This window comes from Rhipicephalus sanguineus, chromosome 2 (genome assembly GCF_013339695.2).
Source record: "Rhipicephalus sanguineus isolate Rsan-2018 chromosome 2, BIME_Rsan_1.4, whole genome shotgun sequence".
Lineage (NCBI taxonomy): Eukaryota > Metazoa > Arthropoda > Arachnida > Ixodida > Ixodidae > Rhipicephalus > Rhipicephalus sanguineus.
In genome coordinates this window covers 151739000-151751038 of record NC_051177.1, presented here as the reverse complement: position 1 = coordinate 151751038, position 12039 = coordinate 151739000, and the positions used below count along the sequence as shown (strand labels likewise).

Below are 12039 nucleotides of genomic sequence, written 5' to 3'. Positions count from 1 at the left end.
AGCTACGGAGAATGTATGAAATCATAAATTTTGTGCCTTTGCTATCTAGGGGAGAATAACTTTTGCGCATTTCATCGCATATACAAGGCATCAAGGCAATGAGAAACAAAGCCCTGGGAACATTCATTTGTCACTCGCCCTTTTTAACTTACGACACCTGCCTGGCCTTTATTGCAGGACTAACTCTGGCAACATACGCAGGCACTTGCATGTTTTTTTTTTTTTGCGCTGACCCAGTTGGCGTCATCGCGTGTGGGTTATAGTTGGAGAAAGAGGGATGGTTGGAAGCAAAACTAACTCTGCATTCTGCGTTGAGGGAGGCAGGGAACATAATTTCGAGGTTGCTGCGGTCAGACTTCGGAATTGCAATTATTCCTGACTCATTCTAGCAGTGTACCATATATATACAACATTATTAGGCTTGAATATAGCCTATACGACTATGATTGGAACTGCCAAGGTATGTGGTTAGACGAGGCGGGGGGGGGGGGTCGAAGTTCTGGGCTTTGCACTCAGTGTTCATATCTCCTTCGTTCTACTTCGTCAAGCGTGAGAACTCCACACTTATTGCAAGTATTAGGTTGTCAGAATCATCCTTCACAACGGCTTTTGGTAGGTTGGACAAATTACGATACGTCTGGTCGGCTATTTAACGTGAATACCCTATCTACATATTAGCTTCTTAGACGTTTGTGAGCTACACCTGTTCTTGGACACTTTTCTCCGACACCATGCACGATATATTATGCCTTGATTGTAATTGCGCTTTCAATACGATAACAGATGAAGAAGCCGTCAGAGTAACATAGGTATTCCTTTAAACGTATACTCAGAAATCAGGGTGAGTGTCCATATTTTTTAGTGTGGAATATTATGCACTATTTAGAGCATCAATATCCTTACAAAGCATCATCTGTAATAACGAGACTTTTCATGATTAAGAAATTTTTAGGAGCTGAAAGCAACAGCATTTTCGATATTTGTAATTCGAAAAAAGGTGGGCAGTTTTAGTTTTTTTAACGAAAATAATTGCTGCTGATTCTTAAAGTAGTTCTTTGAGGGGGAGGGGGGTGCGTTTGTTCGTCGCTTAGTAATCTTGTTCACGTGATTATGTGCTCTTTCCCTTTAGGGGACCACCGACTTGGATGCAACTTCGACACATCTTTCTGTGATTGGGTTCCTAGTGCACCGTGGGACCGCGATCTTGATACATGGGTCTTGAAGCATCCTGGACCGTCCCTTTCTAGTTCACCGACTAGAGACCATACGACCGGATCCCCCGAGGGTAGATATCATGCTTTGCATACAGCCTGTTTTCCCCCCGGCTAAGAATGGTTACTAAACCCGTATTTTGCACAATCATGACTCGATTGAAGAGCGTAAAATATCGTCGCGTAGATATACTAAACCCGACAGTTCGAAGGCGAAAGTATTCCAATTTTTTTGTGCCTATTGTTTTGTGTCTTCTTTTGTGTGTGTGTGTGTGAAGAAGGAATCGAGGTGATTCCGAAACGTAGGGGAAGAAACCCATTTTTCGCTTGGAGCCCTTTGACAGTCTTAATTCTTATTTTTGCACTGAACGTCTGAAAAAAAATCTTAAATTTAAGCGGCAGATTTTACATGCTTGCTGACTGAACATTCTGAAGCAGTTGCAGAAAAATGTGAATTAAACTGTGAACCTTTTTAAATAATGGAAATTGGGCATCGAATTGTGTATGGGTATCCACGTCTCATACTCAGCTGTAGGTATCATGCTTTTTATAAGCTGACTCCACTTCCCCCCGCCTCCATCATGCGGAAGAATTCTGCATACTCCTGACCATAATCTGTGCCAACAAGAAGCCATGTGTAGCCTACATAAGACATCCCCTATTGGTATTGTACGTTCTGAGCAGTCCATTAGTTACACAATAAAAAGTGGCGATTTCTTTTGATTTAGTATATTAAGCAGCAATATGAGCCTCAATTTATTGCGATATTCTATGCTGTGTTTGCTTACATGAAATATTTGCAGCCGTAAGGCCTGAATTTGAGTAGCAGGCTACAGCGCTCAAGCTCAGGCCGAGCTCTCTGCCTTCTAATAAATTTGTTCTATCTCGCCACAATTTTTGTTGCATATATCTTTCGTATTCCCTAAAATGTTTGATCGCCCCAGTGGAGGTCTAGCAAAATCACCTTCAACTATGAGGTTCCACGTGCAAAAATAATTATATGCTAATGAAATAATCGGATATCACTCTTCGCTTGATATGTATTTTACTTTCACGTTAGATGATTTCGGACCGAGCTAAACTGCGCTGTGAAGACAGTAAATAAGTATTTGTCATTACAAAAAAAAATGAAGTGAAAGATCGCCTTTTGTGCTGAATAATGACTGAAGTCATTAGCTCAATGGACACGTTTTGTATTGTGCCACTTGAGCATGTGCTTTCAGGCTCCCTGTTCCAGTGCACCTTGCGATGGGTGAACAATATAAAACGTTTTCATGCCCATCATTTCGTTCTTTTTTTTTCGTAGGAGGCATCAAAACCGTGAGGAAAAGGCTCGCAAAGTCTTCTTGAAAAAAAATTGACAAAAAACAACGTGCCCTTGGAAATCCGCATAAATATGGATTTCTACTTTCGCGTTCTCCATTCCAAAGAAAACTTTGACGGAACGCGCGCTTACCAGAATGTTCAGACAGAATTATTACTATAAACATATAAATTAACGTTGTATAAAATCAATGTGCACACATATCTGACGTACACTCTTATTCATCAAATACGGCATGCAATACTTTTCAGGAAGATTCGTCGTTCTCCAATCTGACATGAAGGCAACAAGAGCCACTCTTCTGGGCCCGAAACTGGACAATACTGAGAATTGCAGGGTAAGCATGGGCATCAAAGACATTTCTTTTAAATGCGAATGCATTTCTTACTCGAGCTATGTCAGGCGCCATGCGGCGTCCGCGATCTCTCCGCTCCCGCCCCCCTCTCCCATAGCAACAGCTGCGAGCGCGCGCGCTCCTCCTCGCCCCTAGCATCCGGAGCAGGTGGTGCGGGCGGATCAGCGGAGAGTGAGTGGAGAGGAGGAGCGCGTGAGTGCGCGTGAGGGCGCTCGCATCGCGGGAGCTCGGCGGAGCTCCCGCGTGTGTGGGAGAGTGTGGGCGAGGTTAGGCGCGTGCTTCGGCGCTTCTCCTCTCGGCGGGAGCCCCACCCTCCCGTTCGCTCGCTCGCAAGCATATATAAATGGAGCGGAGCGCGCGCTCTACTATCTCTCGACCCGTTCGCCGGCTTTCGCTCCATACGAGGACATGTACATGCTCGCCTACGTCGGAGACGGAGTCTTTGTGGTGACCGTGTACCGCGCGGCCAACCTCGCCCGAGACGCCGTTGCCGCGCAGCTCGATGCGGCCATGGAAAGTGTCTGTGCGCGCTCCAAAAGCTCTGACCCCGTTGTCTTGGTTGGTGACTTTAACGTTGACGTGCGAAAGACGAGTGGACAGTGGCTTGTCGAGTACATGCGCACCAAGCACTCTATGCAGTGTGCCTCTACCGCATCCGAACTCTGCCCCACAACCATTCACGGTACCTGCATTGATCTAGTCTTTACCCGAAACTGTGAAGCCCGCATGCTTCTCAAAGACCCTCTGACCATGCACTTTACCGACCACAAGGCAGTGATCGTGGCCGTCAAGTGCAACGATAACACAAACAGGTGTTAAATAAATGGTTACCCTACAAATCACCGTCTCGTCATTCATTATATAATTACTTCGCCGCACACTCGCGCCCAAAGAAATGCAGTCGCATTTCCTCACGATTCTCTTCGGGGAGGTGGGGTGAATTTTATGTCTCTTCCACGTGCCTTTAGCCTGCTACATTTCCTGCAATATATGAGCACACTTCTCCAATCATTTCTGCAAAAATATTTACACCACCGACAATCTCGTTACGAATACAGTCTGCAACGCGACACTGATCTCTTCAGTGTGCTGCAAGGACGTTCGTGTACAGAGTTCGGAGTTCAACATAATGGACGTCCATTGGCCTAACTAATCAGGCTCAGTCGATTATTGGTTGGCTCTAACGGATGAGCAGCTTCGAGGTGCGCCTTTTAAAGGTCAACATCACATACTACACAATGTGTTCGAATAGTCGAATCAGTGCTTAAAGCCTGGCTCATTTAAAGATGGCCTGTAGTGATTCAAGCAAAGGTGCAGAGAAAAATGATGAAGGAGGGAGAAAAAGTGGCCGACAGCTTGCTTTACAGATCGTTTCAACGGCGGAGGTGTGTAAGCTCCCCGTTTGTCCGTGCGCCGTTCGCAAAAACTCGGCCTGACTAGTTAAGCTTGGCTAATTCTAGCGGAACATAACTTAGACTAGCTAAGCTTAGTCTAGCAATCAATACCATGTGATAGCCAATCGATGGCCAATCAGCAGCGAATCGATAATCAAGCAATAACCAATAATTTCTAGGAAACGCTTGGTTGACCTTACCCTACCCCAGAATGAAAGGCTAACACTTTATAATGACCAAAATATTGCGAATCGATAGCTAATCGATTGCTAATCGATAAGCGACCAAAATCAATAAATTCGGAAATGCTTGGCTGAACTCACCCTAGTTTAAAATGCATGACAAGCAAGGGAGGCCGCACAGCTCCGCCTTTCCTTCTGGCTTGGCATCACTAGTGCGAAGGTGCCTTGATTTCTTTACAAGGGGTAATAATAATAATCTTAAAATAATCTTGAAAGGTGGTCTTCTTTTTTCGTTGCTCAGTTGCTAAACAGCTTGCACGTATTACATTAGGAGAAGCTGAACGCTTTCTTTACTCGGAAAGATTGGCGAGTACAGACTCTATGCACAGTTCTTCCCGCTGTTGTGTAGGCTTGGAGCTGAGTGTACAGGGCGGGGCTGAGTCTTAGCATGAAAGGCATGGATTTCCAGTTTCCTTGGAACCTTTCTGTAGTGCTACAGACATTTTAGCTTGCTCCATATCGGGCTTCAGAAAAGATGGCACTGGTTCTTGCTAAGAAACATCGTAAAAAATCACACCATCTCCCGCTAAAGGGGACCATGAGGCGATGCGAAGCAGTGTTTCGGCATGTAGAGCCCGCGTTTCAGAGGGGGAGTGGTGAGGGGGAACAGGGGAGATGGGAAGTGGAGAGGAGGAGAGGGGAAGGGGAAAGAGGAGGGAAAGGGGAGAGGGGAAGTGGAGAGCGGGAGGGGAGAGAGGAAGTGGAGAGGGTGTGCGCATGCGCAGTAAGGGTGGCCACGCCGCACACCACCACCGGATTGAACTCCGCTATAAGATGCTTCACATCTAAAATGCTTTACTGCCTCGGATTTATGCTGCGGGGGGGGGGGAGGTTCTGAGACCCTCGAGCCTCTCCCGAGTTTGAGCACTGAGTGGGATCGATATCATTGTCCGATGAGCCAACGTCCATTGAGAGAATCCGGAAGCGCCAATTTCAATATATCGTCGTTTGCCAGCTGACATCTATAGCTGTACTTGGTTTTTTAGTTCGCTAAACTAAGGAACAAACCAAACTTCTTTTTCATGTTACATGATGCGAATATATTGACACGCCTGTATAGATAAAAGAGAATGACGATGAGGAGGTTTTAGAGGCAGGGATGTTTTCTTCGCCATTGAGGAATTCGTTCGACAGTCGAAAAGAATATCTATCTAAATTCTGCCTGAGTTAAATATTTCATTACCAATAATTGAAACATCAATTCATTATATTAGTTAATAATAGCTCCTACGAACGACCCCCTTAAGATAATATTAGCAAAATTCTTCCTCTACTCGGCCAATCCCCTTCATTGGATATGAGCCATGCACGGAGGACAACAACAACGACTGTGGCTAGTGGGGCAGTAAATTTCAAGAAGACGAAGAAGACGTTTGGCTGTACAGCTGATTTTGACCATATAGTGCATGCATGTTCATCCAGTGCTTGAATTCGGGCGCATCTTATACGCTGGGGCTGCTGCTTACAAGCTTCATCCTCTTGTAATTCTCGAGAGACAAGCTTTGAGAATATGCCTAGGTCTTCCTAAATTTGTTGCAATAAAGGTCTTGTATATGGAAGCTAGACTCCCCTTACTTGCTACCCGGTTTAAATTGTTAGCAGTACAGTCATTTCTAAGGCTGTATGAATCCCCCGGTAGGCGTTCCGAAACAGTTTTTATTGCACGTCCTGACTTGTACTTTGCATTATATTGGCCGCGATTTCATACGCCTCAAATTTTAGTTATAGAAAGCCTTCTTGACGAAACAAACGTTAAAATTAATGATCTGTGTATAATCAGTAATAGTAACAACTCTATTAAAATACAGATTGATGAGATTTGTCCAAAAAATGCGAAACTAATGTCATACCGCTTATTATACGCTATATTAAGCGACTACCAGGAACATATGCAAATTAAGACAGTGATAGCGACGGATGCTTCCGAAAATGAAGAAAAATGTGGAATTGGGATTTCTTGTCCTACCCTAGACTGGTCGTTTTCCCTTCGCCTTCCAGACTTCGTGCCCATCTTTGTAGCAAAATTTTTAGCCATCACTCTAGCTCTACAAAAATTAGAAGCATCAATAAGCTCCGCAATAATTTTGACGGACTCACTATCAGTATGTTCCTCCCTCACTCAGTATGTTCCTCCCTCACTGAAAACGAGGACTCGTATGTTTTGGATGCGTTCTAATCATTAGTTCCACTGCACATAAAGTTCATCAAGTTAGTGTGGGTTCATGGGCATAAGGGCCTATTTATGAATTAATTGGCAGATGCGCTAGCTAGGTCATCATTGAATGGCCCGGTAATTCAGATATTGCCCGCATTCAAATTCCTTACAGGGGCTAGATTTAGGAGGAAAATTATGTTGGAGGAATTTTCCGTACCGTCATTAACGACCATATTAGAATTCCTTCATTTAAATCATCAGTGGAATAGTAAAGTATGTCAACCACGAGCAATAGAAGTCGCAATCACAAGACTACGTCGTCAGACTCTCTATCTAAATTTTTATCTACACAGAGCTAGTCTGGCAGCTTCGCCTAATTGTCCTTTTTGCGGAATACGTGAGACAACGCAGCCCTTTCTCATTTCCTGCAAGAGGTACTCTACCTTGCGCAAAAATACCTTAGGTGTTTTCTGTCTGCTTAGATTAGAATTAAATGAACAAAATGTACTGTCTTTCGGGGCTTTTTCTCTTGGCCACAGTGACGGGCAGATTTCTGATGCATTTCAGGAGTTTCTTAAAGGTTCAAAAAGATTTAGATTATAAAATTTATTTTTCCAAATTATTATTTCTATTTTTATTTCCCCCCCAAATCATCGGCTTTATTGATTCAATTCTATTCTATATTTTTATTATTAGTAGAATTTTAATTCTAATTCATTCATACTTCTTTCGTATTAATTAAACAAAGTTTGAACTTCAATTTCAATTTTGCCTTTAAATACTAACCAGTTCTGCCACAGCTTCCAGGGTCTACACTACACTACACTTTTGAACGCGCTCTCTCACCGTGGCAAGTTGTTCTTGTCCTTTGTTCGCGTTGGACCGCGACAATATAGTTACACGAATGACGAGGCAGTCGCACTGTAGATTATTTACAAGGTGTGTTAACTGCAGCAGCTGCGGCACTGACCGCTTCAACTAACAGAAAGAGCGGAGGCAAGTTCTTCGTCCTCCTTGTCGGGCGCCTGCGCGGACGTCACAAAATTTTCTGTAGCTCTGGCTAAGCATCAAATTAGTGAAAAAGAAAAAAATGATCAACATCCCTCCACTCTTTTTTGATGAATCGCATACAGAAACTTCTGCACCTGACACCCCTCTTGCTTAAATTGAATACTTCCGTTGCCTAACAGCAATTTTTTATTGTTGTAAATAATATTTTTCTAAAAGTTCCTGCTATATGTGAGGTGTATGTGCTTCGTTGCATGCCTTTCAGTGCATGGCATTTTCAATGTCGTTACACAATGCAAAGACAATTAGTGCTACTCCATCCGAACATTGAGTAGCTTTCCGTTTGACAGATCTTTGCTTTTGGTTTTTGTGGATGCCCCGGTTTCTTTAGATATGGTGATATTTCCTTAATAAATTGAGTTGCGTACACGCGCCATGCTTTTTTTCTTTCGCGAATTTGGGTCATGTTCATTTTTCACTGCGTTACAGGTTTAAAATTATTACTAACGTATTCCTTCCACATCACGGTCCTCTTAAAGTAAACACACGCTTTGACGTTTCAGAAAACGAATGGTCCTTGCTTAGATGTGTTCCTATATAACCGCTAGATCGCTGTCATATTTTCTAGTGTGGCAGTGTTTCATGCGTTTTTGATAGCCTTGTATCTGCTGACACAGATCAACTTCTTCTACACTGTGCAAGGGAAAAGTGAACCACGTCTTACGCTCAACGTCCGCACTACGAAGGACGGACCGTGGAAGACTGTATGGAAGCAGAGTGAACCATCGCAGTTCTGGCACTTCGTGGCCGCTACGGTAGAGTTCAGCGAGACCGCTCCATACCAGGTAAGGGCTTTGTAGAGCTGTTTTACTCCGGTGCAGTGTTGGCCATCGAGACGAGTTTTGAGGGTCCTGTCTAGGTGTCAACAGCGAGACAGCACGCCTCCTTTGAACAGAACATGGAGAAGTGTAACAAATATGTCAAGCATTATTGAGGACTGCGTAGTTCGAGCATCAAAAGCATCACACTGCTCCTACAGTCATAGTCATCTGTTCCTATAGCCCCCTTCCCCCATACCACACAGTACTCTAGCTAACCGAATTGTTGTTCAGGCTGATTTTCGCTCCTTGCTTTCTGCGATCTTGCTATCTCTTCTTCTTGCTACAAAAACGCGTAGAGTGAATTTTAGTGTGCAAGCAAGTCGGAAAGTTCTGCTAGTTGGTTAAAAAAAATTACACCATTTCCCGCTAAAGGGGACCATGAGGCGATGCGAAGCCGCAGCACTTGCACGATCGCGTTCCGTTGGGGTTCGTTGGGCATGCTACCGACCTCGCGTTGTGTAACGCGAAGAGGAACGCTACGCGCATCTTGTCTTCCCTCTAGCCTGGCTGTTAATTCTCACAGGGCAAGCGGGGAACGCGGTCTACAGGCGCGCGAGAGGGGGGCAGCTTAGGAGAAGGAGAGAGAAGGGGAGGGGACGGCATTCGCTGGCTGTCATCGTGGCGTTGCGCAGGAGAGAATTTCTGCATGTCTAGCGCATGTTTCAGAGGAAGAGGGGAGAGGGGAAGGGGAGAGGAGAGTAGGGAGAGGGGAGGGAGTGGGGAGAAGGAACGTGGAGAGGGGAAAGGGGAGAGTGGAAAGGGGGAAGGATAGAGGGGGAGTGGAGAGGAGGAGTGGTTAGGTAGAGTGGAGAGGAGGTGTGTGGATAGTCTATGCGCATGCGCAGTAAGGGTGGTCACGCCGCACACCATCACCACCAGCACCGGTTTTAACTCCGCTATAAGATGCATCGCATCTAAAACAGCACAAATAGACACGGACAGAAGTTCTGCGGTGCTCAGCACTGTGTTGTCATTTTTCTTACTTTTGTGCGTGCCTGGTCTTGCGTGGGTTTATACCGTACAATGAATCCTTGCGCATAACCAAAGAAAGTTTCCCAAATATACCGCTTTTATTTTTCGTGACAACACTTTACGCACACAAAAGAAAACGCTCGATGTACGCCTGCTGCTTGAAAACACTGAAGACTTAGGCCGGCGACCAATGTATTGGCCAGGAATTTGGTGACATTTCGCGCTATGCCAGCAATGAAGTTGTCGGGTGCTTGTGTGGAACACTTCGCTTTTTACAGTAGAGCTCTTAGGCTCGAGGTTGGCTGTGTGCCGTAGATTGAAGATTATCATCATCATGAACCGGCACACGGTCTTTTCGTTATCTTCTTCATCGTCGTCCTCTTCTTACTATTCTGCTTCTCTCCCTCCCAGAATATGTGCGCCAATTTCTCCGGTGTGGGATGCAATAACCCTGATGGGCGAGAGGTTGAGCACATGGAGATAAAGAATGAGAAATAAACATAAAGAGAGATATTCCTGGCGATAAAATTCTTTGTGAGGCGAGATTCGAACCCGCGTACCCACAAACCGAAGGCGAGCATCGTAACTACTCGGCTATCCAGGCACGCTAGCAGACCATAGCGTATGTCCTTGCATTGTGTAGTATAGCAAGAGGATGGAAAGGGCAAGTGAGGATGAGGAGGAGGGATAGGAGAACAAGTAAAGAGAGCTAGAAAAAAAAGAAAGAGAAAGAAAGAGAAGAACAGTAAGAAAGAAAAGAAAGACAGAAAAAGATAGACGGCAAGAGGATGAATACAGAGAGAGAGAGAAAGACAGAAAGAAAGCGAAAGAGATAAATAGCCCGAAATAAAGGAAATAACGACAGAAAAAGTTAGAAAGACAGAGAAGGAAAGAGAAAGAGAGAGCAAGAGATAGAAGGAAACAGACACAAAAAGGAGCAAGTATAGCAAAGAACAGAGCAAGTATAGTCATGTATAATATGTAATAGCAAGGGGTGGGAAAGTAAGAGAGCTGAGAGGCTAGATCAAGTATAGCCATATAGCGTGTATTTTAGCAAGGGCTGGGGAAATGACATAGGCGAGAATGTAAAAAATTACACCATCTCCCGCTAAATGGGACCATAAGGCGATGCGAAGCCGGAGCATTTGTACGATCGCGTTCCGTGGGCGTTCGTTGGGCATGCTACCGACCTCACGTCGTGGAACGCGAAGAGGAACGCTACGCGCGTCGTGTCTTCTCTGTAGCCTTACCGTTAATTCTCACAGGGCGAGCGGGGAACGCGGTCGTCAGGCACGCGATGGGGGGAGCGTAGGAGAGGAGAGAGAGAGGGGGAGGGGACGCGCATGCGCTGGCGCTCATCGCAGCGTTGCGCAGGAGAGGGACACACCGTCTCCCGCTAAAGGGGACCATGAGGCGATGCGAAGCAGCGTTTCGGCATTTCGAGCCCGCGTTTCAGAGTGGGAGTGGAGAGGGGACGTGGGGATGAGGTATGTGGAGAGGGTTTGCGCATGCGCAGTAAGTGTAGTCACGCCGCACACCACCACCACCACCACCGGTTTGAGCTCCGCTATAAGATGCTTCGCATCTAAAAGCTTAGCCAAGCCAGGACCAGCTATGCGCCCACCAGTTCTGCTGTCACCCAGGGTTCCATGACTTAGTGCAAGATCTTGTTGTGCCTGCTCAAGGGAACTGTGTGTCACCCGACGCTAATTTGTTGACGAATTTTTTCTCGCTTTCTATAACTGTTTTTATGCGTATGCGAGCGCGCGCCTTTTCCTGGACTGAACTTTCCGTGGAGAAAGAACATACTTCATAAGTTATTTGGTGTCCATGCCCATGCCAACAGCATAGCGACGACTCGCCGACACTCCGTTAATGTTGTGAAAAGCCGTCAGGCGTCTCAGTGTGCTTGCTTGCACGAACGTCTAGAGGAAACGACCACCGTTATCCAAAACGCGCTTGCTGGCACCGATGAAAGTTTTGTAGGTCATTCTATTCCGCCCGATCAGGCATGAGGTTGTGACGCAGTGGTTAGAGAGTGAAAGCAAATGTGTAATGAAAAGTTTCTTAGATCTATGGTGACTGGGACTCACATCGCACTTCGTCACCAAAGGCCCCAGAGTTGAAACACTGCCGGGAAAACATTTCAAACATTATCCTTGTTGTGGTGTACATTCGCGCTGCACTAATGTCCCTCGCGTCCATGTGGTTGTGCGCAGGAGACTTCACATGAAAATGTTGTTAAACCACCCGCCTGAAATGATCCTGCAGAAATGTTATTCCAAATTAACAATAGCAGGTTCACTTAAGGAATTTGCCTTCGCGTTCTTCTTTTTCCAAGGTTGCTTTTATTGGAGAGCACAAGACATCTCGTCAGGAAGGCTATATTGCAATCGACGATGTCACATTCGCGGAGACGTGCAAAACCTACGACAGAGGTGAGTTGCAAAAGTGAATGGTGAAGTGGACTTGTCACATTTTTGCGTGTCCATAACAG

The 12039-nt window shown here is 45.4% G+C and overlaps 1 protein-coding gene across 1 annotated transcript in view; it reads left to right on the top strand.

The window, feature by feature from the left end:
- The first annotated feature begins 442 nt into the window (after positions 1 to 442).
- Positions 443 to 12039, top strand: part of LOC125757390 (MAM and LDL-receptor class A domain-containing protein 1-like) — a 15240-nt gene continuing 3643 nt past the window's right edge. Inside the window, exons 1-3 of the mRNA XM_049412961.1 lie at positions 443 to 460; positions 8367 to 8534; positions 11884 to 11980. Of these exons, the coding sequence (XP_049268918.1) occupies positions 443 to 460; positions 8367 to 8534; positions 11884 to 11980 (283 nt within the window). The remainder of the gene's footprint in view (positions 461 to 8366; positions 8535 to 11883; positions 11981 to 12039) is intronic.